This window comes from Ipomoea nil, unplaced genomic scaffold, assembly GCF_001879475.1.
Source record: "Ipomoea nil cultivar Tokyo-kokei standard unplaced genomic scaffold, Asagao_1.1 scaffold2159, whole genome shotgun sequence".
In the NCBI taxonomy this organism is placed as follows: domain Eukaryota; kingdom Viridiplantae; phylum Streptophyta; class Magnoliopsida; order Solanales; family Convolvulaceae; genus Ipomoea; species Ipomoea nil.
Window position 1 is genome coordinate 4,566,318 of NW_017618587.1, and position 19,501 is coordinate 4,585,818.

General features: G+C 36.8%; 3 protein-coding genes and 1 pseudogene across 5 annotated transcripts; 2 read left to right on the top strand and 2 right to left on the bottom strand.

Moving 5' to 3' along the window:
* Positions 1 to 549: 549 nt before the first annotated feature.
* On the top strand, positions 550 to 6,333 carry LOC109149343 (bZIP transcription factor 16-like). 2 transcript variants are annotated; one of them, XM_019297065.1, is made up of 13 exons: positions 550 to 934; positions 1,903 to 2,011; positions 2,096 to 2,155; positions 2,298 to 2,372; positions 3,193 to 3,282; positions 3,382 to 3,441; positions 3,529 to 3,689; positions 4,229 to 4,283; positions 4,544 to 4,565; positions 4,657 to 4,943; positions 5,497 to 5,574; positions 5,652 to 5,777; positions 5,866 to 6,333. In XM_019297065.1, exons 2-13 carry the CDS (start codon positions 1,946 to 1,948, stop codon positions 5,968 to 5,970), a joined length of 1,185 nt encoding a protein of 394 aa, XP_019152610.1. In that variant the 5' UTR covers positions 550 to 934; positions 1,903 to 1,945; the 3' UTR covers positions 5,971 to 6,333. The 2 variants fall into 2 exon arrangements, with proteins under 2 accessions (XP_019152610.1, XP_019152611.1); XM_019297066.1 differs by having other exon boundaries at positions 551 to 934; positions 2,105 to 2,155.
* Positions 6,334 to 7,129: 796 nt separating this feature from the next.
* LOC109149342 (UV-B-induced protein At3g17800, chloroplastic) lies at positions 7,130 to 9,998 on the top strand. The gene is made up of 3 exons (XM_019297064.1): positions 7,130 to 7,390; positions 7,852 to 8,129; positions 8,974 to 9,998. The coding sequence occupies exons 1-3, from the start codon at positions 7,235 to 7,237 to the stop codon at positions 9,782 to 9,784; spliced, it is 1,245 nt and encodes a 414-aa protein (XP_019152609.1). The 5' UTR covers positions 7,130 to 7,234; the 3' UTR covers positions 9,785 to 9,998.
* A 290-nt stretch (positions 9,999 to 10,288) lies between these two features.
* On the bottom strand, positions 10,289 to 12,746 carry LOC109149241 (annotated as a pseudogene).
* A 947-nt stretch (positions 12,747 to 13,693) lies between these two features.
* LOC109149344 (protein ABHD17C) lies at positions 13,694 to 17,494 on the bottom strand. Of its 2 annotated transcripts, none has more exons than XM_019297067.1 (5): positions 16,766 to 17,494; positions 15,622 to 15,658; positions 15,261 to 15,497; positions 14,976 to 15,023; positions 13,694 to 14,443 (listed from the first exon to the last, which is right to left on the bottom strand). In XM_019297067.1, the coding sequence occupies exons 1-5, from the start codon at positions 17,089 to 17,091 to the stop codon at positions 13,988 to 13,990; spliced, it is 1,104 nt and encodes a 367-aa protein (XP_019152612.1). In that variant the 5' UTR covers positions 17,092 to 17,494; the 3' UTR covers positions 13,694 to 13,987. The 2 variants fall into 2 exon arrangements, with proteins under 2 accessions (XP_019152612.1, XP_019152613.1); XM_019297068.1 differs by having other exon boundaries at positions 14,313 to 14,436.
* Between the last annotated feature and the right edge of the window lie 2,007 nt (positions 17,495 to 19,501).

Genomic DNA, 19,501 nt, shown 5'->3' on the forward strand with positions numbered 1-19,501 from the left:
AACTAGTAGTATATTCCCTCTCATTTGTCAAGTGGATGCAACTTGGTCTTCGAATGGTGCATATTCCTCTTTCGGGGCAATCATATTGTCAAATGAAGGAAGTTTTGTTGTAGTTATTAATGGCAAACTTTATGGTGCAATTGATCCATACATAACAAACGTTTTAGCTTGTAGAGAAGCGTTCTCATGAATTAAGAGTCGTGCCCACACTACAATCCAACTGGTATATGATTAGACTAGAGCATTCTCGACTTTGTATACTAAAAGTACTGACCTCTTTTACATTAATTTTATTGTCAAATAATATTTTAACATTATAGATTATTTTGAGTCTTTTTTATTTTTACCATCATATTAAGAGATCAACGAACTTGATTATGAAATATTAATCTCATTTCTACTATTGGGATATCATCCCCGAATTGTATCCACGATTTACTTCTTGTTTCATTTTAATGATTTATAAAGTTTTTGGTTTAAGAAAAAAAAAGTTAAATAGTAGACGCGGTGCTATATCATAGACCGAGACCGACCCGATAACCCGACCAGAAAATGAGAAAAGCATTGCAGGCAGGTGCTGGCCTGGCAGGGAGTAAGTTGATAGAAACAGGTAGACAAATCTGAGCCGTCGAAGAGGGTCCACGACACACAATCAGCTAACAAGTCATCTGCCAATCCAACACCCACCTGGAGATCAAACTCTGCGCCCGTCTCCGGTTCTCCCTCTCTCCGCAATTCGCCGGAAACAGCCGCTCGCCGTCCCCACGCTCCTACCTCCAAATCCCTAACCCTCTCTCTCCTCTCATCGATTCCACAAATTTCTGCACACACGACAAACCTACACATACCCGACTTGTTGGTTTTCAGCTGGGACTCAGAACACGGAGTGAAGCTGAACCGCCTCCCGATTCACTCAATCTCTTCTTCCTTCGCGGTAATTGAAATTTCTCATAACTCACGCCTCTCAAATTTCAACTTTTTTTTTTCTCAATTTATTTTTGAATGAATTCTTAGGAGAGGAATTTTGTGCTTTTGTTATCTTTTTCATTGTCAGATTAGATTTAGTTTTATGTATATTAGTTGAAATTCTAGATGTAGGGAATTTGTTTAAAAATTATCAGAGTTAGGGAGCTTTTCTTGTTTGGAGTAAATATTACATTTGAGTAACTTTGTGAAGTTTCTATTTTTAGAATGGAATCAGGTCCTTAAGAAACGTATCTGTTTGTTTGATATTTTCTATCTGTTTCAGCTAAGTTGTCTTTATCTGTTCATATACGTTTTCAATATTCCTATGTGTGCATTCATAAGCATTCAGATGCTAGATTTTCTGGTATTATCTGTTGTGTGCAAAATTGAAATAATATATTTTTAAAGATTTTAATTCAAAGATCAAATATTTTACTTTTAATTACTACGGAATAATATACAACTGTACAAAATGATTTCTTTTATTTTATTTGCCTTTTTCATCCATGTATATAATTGACACGTAAATAGATATGGATGCAAATGCATAACATACAGTATAAATGCAACTTTCTGTTTATATTGATCTTTCTGATTTTGATAAGCACCAGCTCACCAATAATGAATGCTCAGCACTATAATGTCATTATCTTTGAAGTAAATATTGAAAGCTGCAAATCTGCGATGTTGATTACACATGAATTGAATGTTCATCACACTTGTGAGTAATGCTCATTTATCTCACATAGCTATGTGACTATGTGAGTGGTTTCTCAACTTCTGTATTCATTGGTTACTTGTACATTGGTGAACTCCACAAAGAGTTGATCAAATAAGGCTACATAAGCAAGTGTGAAGTTGTATACACAAATTTTTGTGCATCTACCCATATTCGAGTGATTTTTATGATGAATTTTATGTATATATGTATGACAGGATGGTCTGAGGAAACCTTTTAGTATAGCGGTGCAGTTGGACCATGGGTAGTAGTGAGAGGGATAAATCCCCGAAGGAAGCAAAGGAGCCAAAGACTCCTAGTTCACAGGTAAATGATACTTTTTCTTTTTGCATCCTTTATACACAACAAATGCTGGACATACTATCAACCAAGGACATCAATTTTTTTGAGATTCTGCAGGAACAGGCTACGACTACTGGCACGGTCAATCCAGAGTGGCCGGGGTTTCAGGTTGAGCTTCTCTTAAGCGTGCTATGTCAACATGCTGCTTCCTTTGTTGTTACTCCATATCTCATTACTGATAGTTATCATATTCGGGCTATCATTTATTTTTATTTTATTTTATTACGAGTACTGGGTTGTCACTTTGCAGGCATTCTCTCCTGTGCCACCACATGGGTTCTTGGCATCAAGTCCTCAAGCACACCCTTATATGTGGGGAGTTCAGGTTTCAAAATTGTTTTATTTCAATTTGTCATTTGGTGTACTGCAGCTGTTATGATATTTTTACCAGGAAAATTTTGAAACAAATCCTTATTGTGTATTTACCAAATACTAACTGATTGAAGCATGCACTTTGCAAATTATTCTTATCCAGCTTCTTTAGTGACCTAAGGGTAAATCATACAAGTAAACACTGGAGATGATCGATCCATTTTTAAGATTTTGTCTATATTAATCAGTTTAGATTTTAGAAATCTAAAAAACTGTTGATGTTAGTTCTCCTAGATCAGAAGTTCCTAAACCTTGTGAAAGGCAATGCTTAGACTGTACTCTAAATTAATTATTTGGTTCATATTTGAAGAGAAGTGGAGTTGTTAAAAGCTTTGTTGCTTGGAGCATAGCCTATGTAAAAGGAGTTGGGTCTTGGCCCAACCTCTAATAGGAAATCTAACTGAAGGCATAGGTTTTGTATATTCACATCTCTTGCTTTGTTCATCAAAATGATTTATTCTGGAGTAGTAATTTCCTTTTTTTTTTTTCCTTTCTTTTAGTTTATTTTTTTCATCTATTGCATAAGGGGTGAGGTAGGACTACTAATGTAAAATTGCCTATTATTCTCATATTTATAATGATAGAAAAATGTTTATGATGTTATATTTCTAATGTTATTTCACTTTCTATTAGTTAGTTCTTTTCTTCATCATACTCTTTTAACCTATGAGATTCTTAACTATAATAAACCAAACCAAAAGTCCATTCCTTCTATGAGGTGACTATTAATCTCAAATTTATTATATAAAAATCCCTTTTGGTTTGTTATGCAGCATCTCATGCCGCCATATGGTACTCCACCACATCCTTATGTTGCAATGTATCCACATGGTAGTATTTATGCTCATCCATCTATGCCACCGGTATTTGCTCCTTTTCTTTTTATTTAATGCCTTTTCAGCTTACACTTCTTACCTACTTCTACATCATACTAACTTTTTAGGCATTTACTAACTTATCAGGGAGCTTACCCATTTAGTCCATTTCCAGTGCCTTCTCCAAATGGTATTGCAGAGGCTTCAGTGAGTGTTAAAACTTTGCATTTAGACAACCACTGTTGTTTATAATACTATATGTGTTTTACTTATACTTTTTTATATGCATTTTAGGTTAATACTTCGGGCAATGTAGAAGTGAATAGTAAGGCATCTGAGGGGAAGGAGAAGTTACCCATTAAAAGATCTAAGGGAAGCTTGGGCAGTTTGAATATGGTTACAGGGAAAAATAATGAACCTGGAAAAGCATCTGCAAATGGAGTATATTCTAAAAGGTAGGATGATATATTAATTGGAAAACTTAACATAATAAATAAATTAAAGTGCATTTGACTATAGATGTGAGGTGATTAATCATGCTCCAGAAATGTTATTGAACCATACAAGCAATCAAGCTCCATATCCCATTTTTCCTCTTACATGCAAGTATGGATGGTTTTGTGCTTGAAGATTGTCCAGCACTAGAGGTGTATTCTATTAGGTGAAAGTATTGTCTTTTAACTTTATGTGCATATTAGTACACTGTACATATTTCTGTTTATTGATATTTTATTCCATTTTTTAAGGTTCTTCACTGCTTTATTTTTTTTAATGTTTAGTTGGGACACATCAACTTGTCTGTGTGTAAAATGTTAGCCCAGTTGATAGGTCACCTTTACATAAGGACATTGAATAAACCACCTTTGGATGCAATGCCCTATGGAAATGAGAATACACTTCTGCTTGTTTGACATTTTTTAATGTTTAAACTGTCTGTAACCCTACAATTTGTTAATATCAAACCTTTGTCAACATCAATAATATTGTTTTTCAGTGCTGAGAGTGCAAGTGAAGGTTCAAGTGGGGGAAGTGATGCAAACTCTCAAAATGTAGGTATTTTATATCTTAGTTATTAGTAATTTTTTAAGATAATTTTGATGGCAATGTATACTTCTTTTTTAATTTTTTTTTTTAATTTTTTTTTTAATTTTTTTTTTTTTTATGGAAAACATTATATTTTTTATGTTGTACTTTATTTTCCTCTTGATGCATGAAACTGTATTTGGTTTCCTGTCTCTCTAGTCTCTAATACATATAAGTGATATTAGTCTTCTGCCCGCTGCATCTGATCTTGTTCTTATTTCTGTAGGAATCACAAACAAAGTCAGGAGGTAGGCAAGGTTCAAATCCTTTGGAAATGCAGTGAATAGTTTGCAGTGCATTTGATTAATAAAAAAACAATTGTGATGCCTTTTACTACAGGTGAAGCACCTCAGAATGGTAATGCTGCACATGGTTCTCAGAATGGAGAGAGTAATGCTCATGCAATGATGAACCACACTATGGCAGTTTTGCCAATAACAGCAGGTGGGACTGCATCAGGTGTTCCTGGCCCCACTACAAACTTGAATATTGGAATGGACTACTGGGGCTCTGCTGCTTCATCTGCTATTCATGGTATCCAAGGGAAAGTACCTTCTGCCCCAGTTGCCGGTGGAATGGTTGCTGCTGGATCACGGGAGGGTGTTCAACCACAACTTTGGGTTCAGGTTGTCTTCTTGTCCTTCAACTGTCGATTCCTTTCTAGCCTTTATGATTTATGAATGTATTGTTTTTGTTTCCTTGTTTATTGCTCCATTCTTTTCTTTCGGAAGAGGGATCAGGTTAGGGACAACTGGATCAATTTTGTGAGATTGTCCTTAGGGGGATCTGAATATGTATACTCAACTGTAAAATAAAGCTCCGATCAACTAGATATTAATATAGAGATTATTGTGATGTTTACACATTACTCACAGAGTCATAGCAGATAGACTCTTACATACAGTATATAATGGCTATAGAAACTCTGTAAGAACAGAACATTCACACCAAAGTAGAAAAATCGACATTGATGACGTCGAGAATATTATTTGTTGTGATCGTAACCAACATGTGGATGCAGACATGATTCTTACAATACCCAGTATTTGCTTGAGAGATTGATCAACTATGCTCTAGTTATATTAGTAAATGGAAATGATATTGTGCTAGACATCAATCTCAAGGCACTTCATCTTGTCGTGTCCTCCATAACCTAACCATCTCTTTCCTGATATTCAGAATGAGAAGGAGCTCAAGAGGCAGAGAAGAAAGCAGTCCAACCGGGAATCTGCCCGCCGTTCCAGGTTGCGCAAACAGGTAAAATTAATCCCTTTAATCATTTGCTTTTGTGGGTCGGGATTAGTCCCTTATACTGTTTTCTTGTTTCGGGACAGGCAGAATGCGATGAACTGGCACAACGAGCTGAAGCTTTAAAGGAAGAAAATGCATCTCTTAGATCAGAAATAAATCGCATCAAGAGTGACTATGAGCAGCTTGTTGCTCAAAATGCATCTCTGAAGGTATTTTAATACTAGCTACCTCATTAATTTTCATGGTGTTCCCAAAGAAACTATATTCTGGATAAGAAATGTATGCAATCTATGGCAGGAAAAACTCGGTGAAGCTCCTGGGAAAGACGACCCCAGGCCGAGCAGGAATGAACATCTGGGCACGCAGTCATCAGAAGCAGAGCCCTTGCAGGGTGGTCAATGATGTTCCGACTGCCTTATTGCAGATCGATGATTCGACCGTTTGGGTTAACTTAATGACTTGGTAACAGAAAGTAATTAATTTAATTTGCAGATGATATTAGTTTAAATTTTGCAACAGCGAGGTTTCTAGTTTTCTAGTGTAGGGTTCTGTTTGTCAAATATTGTCCATTGTTTCTCAAATGTTTTATGGTTTGAGGAACTCGGATGGATGATATGTAGAGGTCTTAAATCTTAATTATGCTGCAACCTTGTGTGTTATATAAGGGCGGTATCTCTGTTAATCTCATGCTTATGCTTTGTACCTATGCACTAATATGGTTTTCCTGGGGACAACAAATTAAAGTTGTACACATTTTAATTTTAATTTCAATTTCATTCTTAGTGTATCTATCTTGCACTCAATTGATCAACATTTTCTCACATAGACAATTTATTAAAGATTAACATTTAGTCGTTTTAACTTTGACAATATAGGGTAAGTATCACTCGCAATATTTTGGCCCTTTTGTTAATAGTTTGAAGAGCCTCTATTAAGGCTGCGAAAGTATGTGCGTCGATTTTAACATGCAACACACATACATGCTACCCTATAATGAAGTTTTTGGTGTCTTTCGCTGTCCGTTTAACGGTTCAGATCCACCTGACTAATTTTCGTTTGTTTCGGGAGACACGAAGACACGGGAGTTGGCCCAAGGGAATTTTCACTTGTGGAAATCAAATTCGAATTATTTTGAAATTCTCCCTCACAAAGAGAACTCATTTGTCACTTGAACTACCCCGTTGGACTCTAAACTCTTATTACCGTTTTTACCTTGAGAACGAAACAATGTAAACATTGTGATGCTATGTTATCCTTTTGATATCAGTTTTGCACTAGAACGGTACTGTGTAACGAATTCGATCAGGAAAGTGTTGATAATAATTAAACTTCTGACCTTTAAATATAAAAAATATATAAATATACTCCATCCACTAATTTAAGATAACTAATGAATATAAAGAGTTATATTGGCAAGTAAAAAAGTTTCAATTTGTTTTATTATAAAAAGAAATAAAAAAAATTCCCCTAAGTTTATTATTTTTTTATTGTACTTTTTTTTTGGTGTAATTTTTTTTATTGTACTTATTTTATTCAGAATTCAGATTAGATATTTAGGGTGGTGGCCACGTAACATCTTTCTCTCACGAGAATAACGGAAACAAGACCAGCACCACCACCACGAAGAAGATTATCAGTCGTCCGCCCTGTCGTAACCACTTACGCGATGCAAATTTCCGGCATATTGGCTGATGCGCCGCCGGTGGTTCTTCCGTCAACGGCAACCACAGCTGCCGGCGGTTGCAAGCTCCCCTACGAATTCAATCATTTCCGCTCATTCTCAGACTCCACCAAGTCTCTCTTCTCCCCTGCTTTCCCCACTGTGAGCTTCTTTTTACCTTTCTTCTACTGCATTAGAAATAGTATTTTATCTTAATCATTCAGTAATTTTGGCTATATTTTTTTATTGTGTAAATTATTTCCTGATATTGTGTGTTATAAATAATTTTACAAGAAAAAGGGAGAGGATTCAGAGGAGGGAAACCGGAAATGTTTAGAGTATCTGATGCACATTAATGTTCCTTAAAATAAAATTTAATATAATTTAATTGTATGAATATACTGGACTGTTAAATTTCCTTGAATTTGGAATGGTAAGTAGAAAAAGAATTAGAGCTAGGTATATTGATATCTAATTATAGTATTATACACTTGACTCTGGAAAACACAGCTTTTATTAGGAAGATGAATATTCAGTAATTAATTGTAGGCAGAAATATAACATTTTCAATTCAAGTTTTTTCTCCTATTATTTTGGGGGTAAAATTCCATTTTATTCTGCAGGGATATCTATCATTTTCTGTTCGAAAGCTAAAAAATGGACAAGATAGGTCTCAAACCCGAAGATTAAAAGTAAGAGCATCAGGAAATTCGGGTGGTGATTCAGTCCCATTTGCTCCTCTTCAGTTGGAGTCTCCCATTGGTCAGTTTTTGGAACAAACATTGCAAACCAATCCTCATCTGCTCCTGGCGGCTATTGATCAGCAGCTTGAGAATCTTCAGAATGAAAAGGATGAACAGAAAAAAGAAAAACTACCTCCATCTCAAGATTTGCTCTATAAGTAAGAAGCTTTATCTATCTTACAAGTATTTGGGTTCACAATTCCTAGCTATATAGTATCCTTTGATGACAATAGGTCAATAGTTAAAGATACATCATTATCTCCTTCGCTCACCATTGATTAAACATAATCTACTATTTCTTGTGCAATTATTATATGGGATATGGGATATTTCCATGTGCATGAATCTATATTTAGGCATGCCATTTTAGAATAAATAAATAAAATTGTGAGATAAACCTGAAAAGGAGTGCATTCTGCAAAATTATAATCATTGAATCATTATGGAAAATAATATTAAAACATTAATTAAATTGTCAATCTCTCAAACGATTGCCTTTATTGTGCTCCTTGTGTGAATGCAAGTTTTTGTGACATTACTGTTCTATCTCTGTCACAAGAAAAACAGTGTTTGATGAAAATCCTTATTTCCCAAAATCTCTTGAGTAAAACATACGTGGCTAAAAAAAGTTTTAATTAAAAAGGAAATGAGAGAGAGAGAGAGAGAGAACAAGAGGTAGTAATTTTGAAACAAAAAACTTGAATGCAATGAAAACAGAAAAGAAAAAAAAATGTGGGAGGCTGGAAGGAGAGGGTAAGTGGGTGATGAGGGTGTTATCTGGCAATTTGGAGAGCAAACCATATATGTTTGAAGGGTTTGATCTATAAGTTTTAGGGGCCCATTAATCCATTATTAATATTACTGTCCCATGCCATAAATTTTACACTCAAATATTGTAATACAAGTATGAGATAAGATCAATTTGTAGGTATTAAACTTCTTGGATGCACCAGCTTGAGACACCCCTATTTTACTGACCAATACAAATTTGCTGAATTTCAGGAGAATAGCTGAAGTGAGAGAGAAAGAAAGGCGAAAAGCACTAGTGGAGATTTTATACTCAATAGTTGTACATAAGTTCATAGACAAAGATATATCAATGATTCCAAAGATATCAGCAACCTCAGATCCCACTGGAAGAGTGGATTTTTGGCCTAATCAAGAGCAGAAGCTTGAATCTGTGCACTCTCCTGAGGCTTTTGAAATGATAGTTAGCCACCTTTCTCTGGTTCTAGGTGAACGTGATGTAGGGCCTTTTGACAACATTGTTCAAATCAGTAAAATCAAACTCGGGAAACTTTATGCTGCCTCTATAATGTATGGATACTTCCTCAAAAGGGTTGATCAGCGTTATCAACTTGAAAGATCTATGAATACCCTTCCTGAAGGTTTCTTGGGCAAACCACGACCTGAACAGCCTGCTGGAAATCAACTCTGGGATCCAGATTCATTAATAGTGATTGAACCTGAGGATGTCGATACAGAAGGTTTAATGGGCTCAGTCACTGATGGTAGTAAATCATATAGGTTGAGATCCTATGTAATGTATTTGGATGCAGAGACCCTTCAGAGATATGCTACCTTAAGATCTAAAGAAGCACTTTCTGTGATAGAAAAGCAGACACAAGCATTATTTGGAAGGCCTGACATCAAGGTTTCAGAAGATGGTACCCTCGATGTGTCTAATGACGAAGTGGTTTCCCTATCATATTCTGGGTTGACCATGCTGGTTCTGGAGGCAGTAGCTTTAGGATCATTTTTATGGGAAGCAGAAAGCTATGTTGAATCAAAATACCATTTCTTGAATAGTTAAAATTTGTTTTCTTTTGTCTACCATTCCTTTTTCCTGCAGGATACTATTTCTTAAATAGTCTTTCTCCACTCTGTAAATTGCATACTCATAAAAAACTTATGAGGTGAGCATTTTCTAGTTTATGAACACTGAGCTCATGTAAAATATCTGGATTTTATACAGAGCTTCAGGATACGCTTATTACTCATATCAAGAATCTTGAATTTTTAACTAATGTGTTTCTCAATGCTTCGAGCTTGAATTGTTGACAGGTACATGGATTTTGAATTTTTTGATTACTGTCATTGCCCAAAAACTGTGTGGTAGCAGTTAGATCAACATTGTTGGTTTAACAACTCTGTAGTGTGACTACCTCTTTGCCTTTAGAAGTGGAATTGAAAGAATTCACTCTGTTTGATCTTTGAATTCATTGATATAGATGAAAGGTTGAATCCATAGACACAAAATCATAGATTTATTCTAGCACACAACCTCAAAATGTGGAGAGTAGCAGAAGAAGATCAATGAAAGAATCATCTTACTTTCAGCTTCTTTGTGTCTGATTACAGAGAATGTATATATGTTTTGCCTTTCTATATGAATACTGATAACAAATCCAGGTGACAGAGGTTGCTGGAAAACAATAAATAGACGGAAAAATCAAGGGAGCTGGAATGAACCTCCAATTTGATCACTTCGTGCTGGGGGCTGGATTGTGACACAGGAGGGAGATGATAATGGCCATGAGTCCAGACCAAACGAATACTATAGTTGGAGTCTTACCTCGTCTACCCATCAGTCCTTTGGCAAAAGGGTAGAGATGAGCTAACACCCAAAAGCTGAAGAACAATCCGCCTATCAAATGGCTCCACTGCGGTTCAGGGCTGTATATTGTCCGGCTAACCCCAATTGATACTGCAATCAAGTTTGTCATGATGATCGTGGTGGGTGGAATCATCAGTGAACTCCATTTGAGGATATACAGGTTAGCAAATTCGTCGTCATTATCATCACCAGCAGACTTTGAGGTCAGTGTAAATGAGATCTCTATCCCTGCAATCACTTTCAGTAGTCCCTGAAGTAAAGCAGCAAAATGGGCACTTGTGCCCCCAATCAACCAGAACGGCTCATTCCACCACCATTCCTCCAGATTGATGCTAGACCACTTGATCTCAAGCACCGTCAGCATGCAGAGAGTGAGCGTGATGGCTAGGAGGTAAGTGAGGAAAGTAACGTCGAGGGTTTGGATGATGAACCCGCCTGAGAACAATGAGAGTGCTGGGAGAAAACAGTAAACAATGAGGAATATGGATGTGAAAGGGTAGATGCCAACGTTGAGGTAGGCGATTCGCTGCAGGAAATTCATCTTGGAACTAGCCAGGAAAGCATTGTTACGAGAGAAGAAGATCTCAACAGAACCGGTTGCCCATCTGAGGACTTGGTGAAGCCTGTCTGTCAAATTGATTGGTGCTGTGCCACGAAAAGCGTCTCTCTTTGTCACACAGTATATGGATTTCCAATCTCTTTGTCACACAGTATATGTATAACTTCATCACCATCTACCTCTCTCTGAAGCTTCAAAGCCTTAATTTCCTCCCAGGCATTATAGGCATCAGAACGCCTGCGTATAGAGTCAGGAAGGCTATTGATTCTGACCTTGAACTCATCATATTCACGCTTTACCCGTCTTCTGTCCTTGACAAAATCCTGGCGTACCTTGTTCTTGTAAGGATCTTTCTTCAAGCTAAAGTAAGATTCTGGATTTCTAGGCTCAATATCATGTTTCCGACAGAATGGCACCCATATGTTGGCAAAACTTGCAGCTTCTGCCATGGCTTCAAAGGTCAGAAGAGCTCCTCCATCGTCTGAAACATAGCACGAAAGCTTCTCAACCGGATAGTCATCTCCAAGAATGGACAAAATGGTGTTTGCAGTAACAAGTGGTGGCTCTTTTTCTGGATCTGCAGTAGAAACAAAGATATCTATAGCTGGAAGATCAGATTTCCCTGAGGGGTTGGCAGGAGTAAGTGCTTCAAACTTTTCTTTCAGAACAGTAAGATCAGTGGCGCGATTGACTGGGCAGAACTTTGGAAGTTGATCAAGCAGCCATGTGAATGAAAACCAAATCTCACAAACAATGGACATAAACCAAAGCCAAATTGCATCATTATTGGGGTGACTCAGTCTCCATTCAAGAAGTAGTCCAAGTATAGCAATGCGAACGAAAATCAGGAGGCTGTTGCATACAGGTGTGTCATAAATCAGAACTGGGCAAGAACGAGAAGATGACAGGAGAACAGCACAAAGCATGGCCACAAGGACTTACCGGTATGGATTGATAACTATGGCAGGTATCTTCAATTTGTGTGTAAGTAGCCTCCATTCCTTGTTAAGAAGTTCAGAATACTCACCATCATCTTTATCATCTCCTAATCCTTCTTCCTTTGGCTGTACAGCATCACCATAACCATAACTCCCCTTTGCCTCAAACAACCATCTGTTATTATCAAAGTCCCCTGTATGATTCCTCATCAAACCTCGGCTTAGCTTCATCAACGACAACCTTCTCTCCATCCTAGACTGCCCACCATTGGATGCTAAAGATAAAGGCTGTCTGTCCTGGTCTACAACAGTGTTCTTGTAGTGCTCTTTACAACCGGGACAAATCCCATCACCAGTTTTCACAGCTTCCGCGTAGCAATCCTGGCAGATCTTAAGATCACATCTGCAGGGAAGAATATCTTCGCCCCTCTCATCGGACATGACCTTTCCACCACATCCTGGTATTGCACAATAGGACCCTTTGGCACCAGCCATCTGAGGATGGTTGACTTCCAAGTCTATCACCTTATCCATCAAATGAGCAAGAGTTGCACTGTTGTACCCTCCTGTAAACAGTGAACTAGACACATTCTGCTCTTCAACCCTCTGTGAAACAGAAGGATCCATCAGCTGGTTATCAAGAGACTCCAAGTAAGTTCACTATAACCAAGAATCCATGCAGTTCAAATAGGCATATCCACAGCCTTTCTGGGATACAAATCATATATCTCCATATATAGCTGAACCATCAGTATTGAATGATATGCATAAATAGTGCAATAGTAGGGTAGAGTAGATATGTCACACCTCTGCTTCCTAGTTCCTACATTTTGAATAACCCTAGTAAGTTGTTGAGGCTGTTGACCGGTAACCATAAGGTTAGAAGTTCTATTTCCAGTGAGTCAACATGGGTAACCTAGACTAGTTTATTTCCATGTAGTGCATAAGACGAAGTTTACCCAGTGCACATCCTCAGGTAATGACTGCGAGTTTACGTACAGATCGACAAGACCAAGTCTAAATTTCATTTTCTATTGCATTACAAAATACAAACCAAAACGGCCACTATTTTATTTTGTTTCTATATGCTCCATATCCTCTTCTAACGGTCTTTCCAATTCTTGAAGATTTAACCTCTCTAATGAAAACTCCAGCTTGTGGAAACTGACATAATCCTTAAACAAAGCTTCCACCTTTCCAATGCAGCTAGCAGCCGTCCATGGCTGAGCTTGGTGACTGGTTCTTATAGAAAACTACATATCAGAGCATCACCAATAGTTGTAGCTTTTGAGAAGTTTTTGACTAGAAAAGAGAAGCTTGGAGGAGAGGAAAAAGAAAAAGAAAAAATTAAACATTTATGCGCCCACATGAGGAGTTGAGTTCTTTGTCTTCTTTTATGGTGGGACTCACAGAGCTGACAAAAATCTTGGTCCTTCAACAAAGACTAAGGTTCCTCTCTCTTCCACTTCAGCATAGCCTCCTCGAAAATCACTGATGGGGATGCCTCACTTATCAGTGTGAAAAATAAATAATATTCCCCATTAGACGGTGATTCAGCAACCCATGAGGCTTACAAAATTTGTCATTGCTAAGATATGAAACGTAGTATTTCAAGGATATAAATAGCCTTACAATTCAAAGGAACAGAGAATTTTGAGATCAGATTACACTAATGGTGTTTTTAACAATTGAAGCTTAGCAAGAGAAGGTGATCAAACTAGAGTAGATGAAGGAGAAACAGGACTGAATTGTATACCTTAATCTAAAGCCATTGATCCAATGAAAAGAAGATTAGAAATAAACAAATAAATAAATAAATTCATATCTAACACTACACAGATTGAAGAAGGGTCATGGGAAATCTGTATAACTTTCTTCTGTGTATACCTCCCACCATATCTATCACCAGCATGCACAATTTGTGAAACAACAACAACATGAGCATTTTGGGCACCAACACCAACACTTTACGCACCCCGGTTTGAAGCACACGCATTTCGGGCATTTTGGCCGCCATTCCGGGCATTTCGGCCAGCAGCAGCATTTCGGGCACGTAGGTTTTGAGCACTCGAAGCATCTCGGCTTTTGGCATTTCATTTCACAGCAGCGAGTGGTGGAGCTCGGACTAGTGTTGGACCGCTTTGGTAGACGGAGGGTTTGGCGGATCTTTTTTAGTCGAGTTTGGGTGGTCATGTTCTCCATTTCTTGAATGAACCTGCGCAGGTGGCGAATGTAATCGGGATAAAGCTCTAAGTTGCAGTGCCCGCCGCCTTTTATCCATAGGGGCTCGTATGGATCCCTCGCCATTTTCCATAGTCTATCACCGTGTAACCAATTCACAACATCGTCTTCTGTGCCCTGCCAAACGCATCATCAGTAAATATCAAAACAACAATGCACCCAATCGCAACTGCAGAAAACAAACTTATAAGGCTCTCAGAAATCTACCAACAAATACAAAACTTTATGGACTATCCTCGATGTTGAGCATATAACCATTAATGTGCAATCCAACTATCAGCTTAGGCTTTTAGTTGAGATGGAGCACATGCTTCAATTTTGTATCAGAGCCAGACCAAAGGTCGAATCTGTGTTGCAATCCAACTACTATCAGCTTAGGCTTTTTTTAGACCCGATTATTTGGGTTCTAAGTCTTAGAGCCAATTGTTATTATGCCAAATGTCTCATAGAACCTATACGAGCTCTCAATGTACATAGAACAGCAATACATGCTTGTACATCCTCGTTCCCTTTCTTAGACGAGTAAACCTTATTGTCGATTGTTGAAAATTTATAGTCTAGCCTTTTTAAATAGGTTATATTCTCATTTCAACTACGCATTTCATTAGAACATTTCAAGCTCAAATTAGGGCAGTTGAGAAGAACTTACATGTATCACAAGCACCGGAGATTTTACCTTATGCATCTTGTTTATATTCTGCACATTCAAATGAACGTTAATTGGAGTAAGGCAAACGCCACAGCAAGAATAACGCAAATCAACACAACGCTTATTCAAAAAATGAAAACCAGAAAAGATGAAAATATGAACTTGCAACCACTTTCATCGCAAAGAACCAAACAGTTAGCAGGATTGAGACAACTATAGCTTAGTAAAAACAAAAAACAAAAAAACAATAACACATGCTAATCTCATTCCGATGGGGCTAATCACCTTGTAAATGTCGAAACAAAACGAGAACTTCACATGACAAAGCACGCGGAGGCCAGAAAGAATGCCACTATGTAGAACTACGCCTCTCAGCCTCGGCAATCGTGCTGCCAAGTGCAAAGTCGGGCCACTGCCAACGGACTGTCCATAAAGAATTACGTCTTCCTGACTAACTCCATATTCGGTTTCAAGGCACTCATACGCTGCCTCTATATCAGCATACGTATCAAATTCACTCGGCTAAACAATATTTAAAAAAAAAAAAGTGAAATAAGAACACTTCAAAGTTCAAACCAATAATGACAATATGAATTTTCTACACAATCACTCAACCTTCATCATGACAGAAAGGAAAACAACGTACCTTCCCCGTAGAGGCTCCATAGCCAGAATAGTCATATCTGCACATAATCGAGATAAAAAGAAAAATAATAATAAACGTCACATCTAAACTGCAAGCAACTATGCAGAACTAGAACTAGACAACATACAAAGTAGAAAACTACAAAAACCGCAATCAAAATCAATCAGTCTCTTATTTTCTCGTGGGGGTGGCCATAGCTGATTCTCATTACAATTATCGCAATCTGAATAATTGATGAGAGAAGAAACAAAGTTCGCCCAACGGGGAAATGCCATATCCATTGTACAAATAGCGAAGAAAAGACAAAGCCCAAAGCAAGAACAGCGAGTACAATTAAGGCTCAACAGCCATTATCACTAGCACTAAAGAGAGCAAAATGAGAAATATCTCTATCTAAAACTCTATCTAAAAGTCAGTTTACCATACCAAGACTCCAAGGCAAAGTAAAAAAAAAAAAAAAAAAAAAAAAAAAAAACAGTAAAAAGTGGAAAGGGACTTGTGAGTTGTGACAACAATAAAATCTCTCAACCCAAGCTCTCCTTTTACTTTTAACATTTTTAACTTTTACTTAGCAGGAAAAAGAAAAGGTGAACTGAACACCCACATTATCAAACCCCCATAGATTTTCAGCTCAAAGAGCAGCACTACAATAAGCAGCAGCCGAAAACATCGTACGAACCTAGAATGGAACAACATTAGTTTATTCAAAACATACATAGAAACATATTTATTTAAGAAAAAAAAAAAAAAAAAAAAAAAAGTGACCCCCCTCTCCCCCACCTATCCCTACCAAGGAAAAAGACTCTCTTTTTACTTTTAAGAAACGAAATGGGCATCCAAAGAAAGACAAGAAAAGCCACCCTTTTTCCAGATTAATGATGAAACAAATGAAGAGGGTATGGGTAGAACAGTGGCGCTAAAGATCAGATTTTTATTTTTAAAATTAAAAATTTTGAGACCGGAGATCCACCATATCCAAGTAAGTTCTTTCCAAATCAAAGCCCAGAAATTATAACTGGGAAATCTGTAAATATTCACATTAAGAGGTGCAATGAGCTCTTTAAATAAAATGCAGAGATTTTAACCTCAAAAAAAGGAAAGAAAATTTGGAAAAAAAAAAAGGAAATAGCAGAGCAGAGCAGACCCCATGATGTTGACTCGGAGATTAGCTTTAAGCTGAAGAAACAAGTCATAAAGCTGGCCCAGATCAGCGGCATTGCCATGAGAATACAGCAAAGTAAGCCTAGCATAAGGGTTCTTGAGGAAAAAAGCTACGATCTTGTTGCCCCTCTTAGTCTCCACCACTCGCACATCCAGAGAAGGGTCATCGGCGGCGCCGGAAATGGGCGCCGCCGAGGTGGCGGACACGGCCACCAGGCGCCCGTCGTCGCGCGCCTTCACCTGGTACGTCGCCGGCGCCGGCGGAAAGAAGGCCAACTTCGCCGCCAGCTGAGAAATCAAACACCCCATTCTCAGAAATATGGAAGAAGCTCCTCAACACTACCCAACTCATCAATGCATGTGGGTGCGAAGATGATTTATGGGGTTCTCCAGAATTGATTGAGCGGAGTTTATGTGGTTGGGTGAAGATGGTGAAGGGGTTTTACAGAGTTCTAGAGAGAGAGAGAGAGAAAAATATGAGCTTTCCAAGAGAGAGGCTTTTAGGACTGTGTTTGGCTAAATCTGTGAAACGAGATCATATTGTTGTTGGTACTATATTACTACAATGTTTTTTCAAATTTCACTTACATAGAGAATGAATCTGTGTTTTCCTGTGTTTATGGGAGAGAGAGAAAGAGAGAGAGAGAGAGAGAGATTCTGTGTATGTACTGTTGAGTTCTTGAGGTGGCAAACTGCAAGACTTGTGTGTAGAGAGACCATTTTCTGTATGTCATTTTCTCTACTTTTTTTCTTCTTTCTGATTTTGTTTTTATTCACTATTATATTATATTATAATTTAATAACAACTTCAACCAAGTTAATCAGATATGACCACTTATATTGATCAAATTTCAAATCTTGATCTCTTTAGCCTGATAAAGCATGTGGAGAAGGTAAATCACGGTTCCGTTGTCACAAAGTATGTGAAAAAAAGGTGAAGCATGTGGAAAGAGATAAATCACGTTAATTCAGTGACTCAAACAGACATGACCAAACCATGTGACAATAGGTAAATCATGATAATTTAGTGACTCAATATACAAGGCCAAATGCTGGTGCGCACAAGGAATCTGTCCACTTCAACCATAATTTCCACACTAAAGCTGCTACATTTTGAACAGTGATTTTTTTTTTTCAAAATACTATCTACTAAATCACCGAGGTAAGTTTTTGTGGATAATTCATATTTTTTTGGTTAGTGTGAATGTGGGTTTTTCTGGTTACTCAAAAAAAATGTATTCTTTTTTATAATTTAATAAATGTATTCTTAAATGTAAATTTGGTACCACTTTTATGTTGTAACGGTGTTGTCTGGTTAGGAGTTAGAGACATCCATATTCTTGCTTAGCATTTGTCTGACATTAAATATACTTAAATATTGATCATTACAGCTGGTAGTAAGAGTAAATACAAGATTTGATATAAAGAACGATTTTAATAAACTAAAACAATGAAAATAAAGTTACTAACATTTGGATGCATGATTTATGTTATAATGTGGGGTTATGTTAATGTTAGTAGAGTACTCCGTATTATTTATACACACAAGTTTATGTATACATTTGCATAGATAGAGGTCAAATATGTTTCTCTATTTGTATTTAAAAAATTACAATTTAACAATAGAAAAATGTGTAATTAAATTATTTTAGGATATCTCTAATACTTCAACCCTTTTTCTTTATATATAAGGATTTTGTTTTCACGTCATTAATATAATACTGATTTATCTTTACATCGTCCATTATATATATATAACAAAAAACACATAATAGGTACGACTTTGTGATAGCCAGTAGTCTATTGGTTGGTATGTGTCGTGTACATATTGTCAAAGATGTTGTGTAGTAACTGCTTGTTCCGCATCATTTCCCTTTTCTTCAAAATCACGTTTTCTTCTTTTGATGGATAAGCATGCTCCTCCTAAAAATCTTTAAGTTAGAGATGTCCTTAGTACAAAACTTGTGTAATATGATCAATACAATTAACATGTTTCAAACAATTACGTAACTTTATTTATTTGTCGCATTGTTATAGAACCTTCAAATTAAATTTTCTTTGTCATCCTTCATTATCTTCTTCATACCTCAAACTCTCAAAGGACAACCATGGCAAGAACATGAAAATAATATTTTGAGTGTGTTTACTGACTTGAGAATCTTTGCATTTTTATGACTAGAAGAAAAGTTATTGAAAGAAAAATATAAAATACATTTGTTTTTTTTTTTTAATTTGAAATTAGTGAATACAAATTGAAACTTAGAAAAATTGAATGAACACGTCTGAAACGTTCTTCTCATTAGGCCCAATGATTTTCTCAATAAATTCGGACCATGTGGCGTATACACACATATATATGGGTAGGACCAAATAAGAACATGATCCGTCCTTAAAAAATAAAGACCGATCACAGTCGTTCATCATGGATCATCAATGACTAAGGTTTTACTATTAAAAAAAATACGTGATCAATTGTATAATTATTGCAAACTTTTAAATTTTCGATATTCATAAAACGAATCTCATATTTTTAACCCCTTGTTTCCAACAACCTCAGCTATTGATTTACCCGGCCAAATTGATAAATTATATAAATATAAATCACTTTTTATGTGGGAGCATATATGCTCTCACATAAATCATATGAATAATCTATAAAAAGGCTAATATGACCATGCTATAATGCCTACAATGAGTAATATTAGTATTTGTAAAGAGA

Bases quoted from the DNA above. Each gene is read 5' to 3' on its own strand.
- LOC109149343 (XM_019297065.1), top strand. From the start codon at position 1,946: ATGGGTAGTAGTGAGAGGGATAAATCCCCGAAGGAAGCAAAGGAGCCA. The intron at 2,156-2,297 runs GTTGAGCTTCTC...GTCACTTTGCAG, and splicing joins CAGAGTGGCCGGGGTTTCAG to GCATTCTCTCCTGTGCCACC. The intron at 4,566-4,656 runs GTAGGCAAGGTT...CTTTTACTACAG, and splicing joins ATCACAAACAAAGTCAGGAG to GTGAAGCACCTCAGAATGGT.
- LOC109149342 (XM_019297064.1), top strand. From the start codon at position 7,235: ATGCAAATTTCCGGCATATTGGCTGATGCGCCGCCGGTGGTTCTTCCG. The intron at 7,391-7,851 runs GTGAGCTTCTTT...TTTATTCTGCAG, and splicing joins TCTCCCCTGCTTTCCCCACT to GGATATCTATCATTTTCTGT. The intron at 8,130-8,973 runs GTAAGAAGCTTT...GCTGAATTTCAG, and splicing joins TCTCAAGATTTGCTCTATAA to GAGAATAGCTGAAGTGAGAG.
- LOC109149344 (XM_019297067.1), bottom strand. From the start codon at position 17,091: ATGGGGTGTTTGATTTCTCAGCTGGCGGCGAAGTTGGCCTTCTTTCCG. The intron at 15,659-16,765 runs GTCTGCTCTGCT...GATTATGTGCAG, and splicing joins CTCCGAGTCAACATCATGGG to ATATGACTATTCTGGCTATG. The intron at 14,444-14,975 runs GTAAGTTCTTCT...TGCGTTTGGCAG, and splicing joins CTCCGGTGCTTGTGATACAT to GGCACAGAAGACGATGTTGT.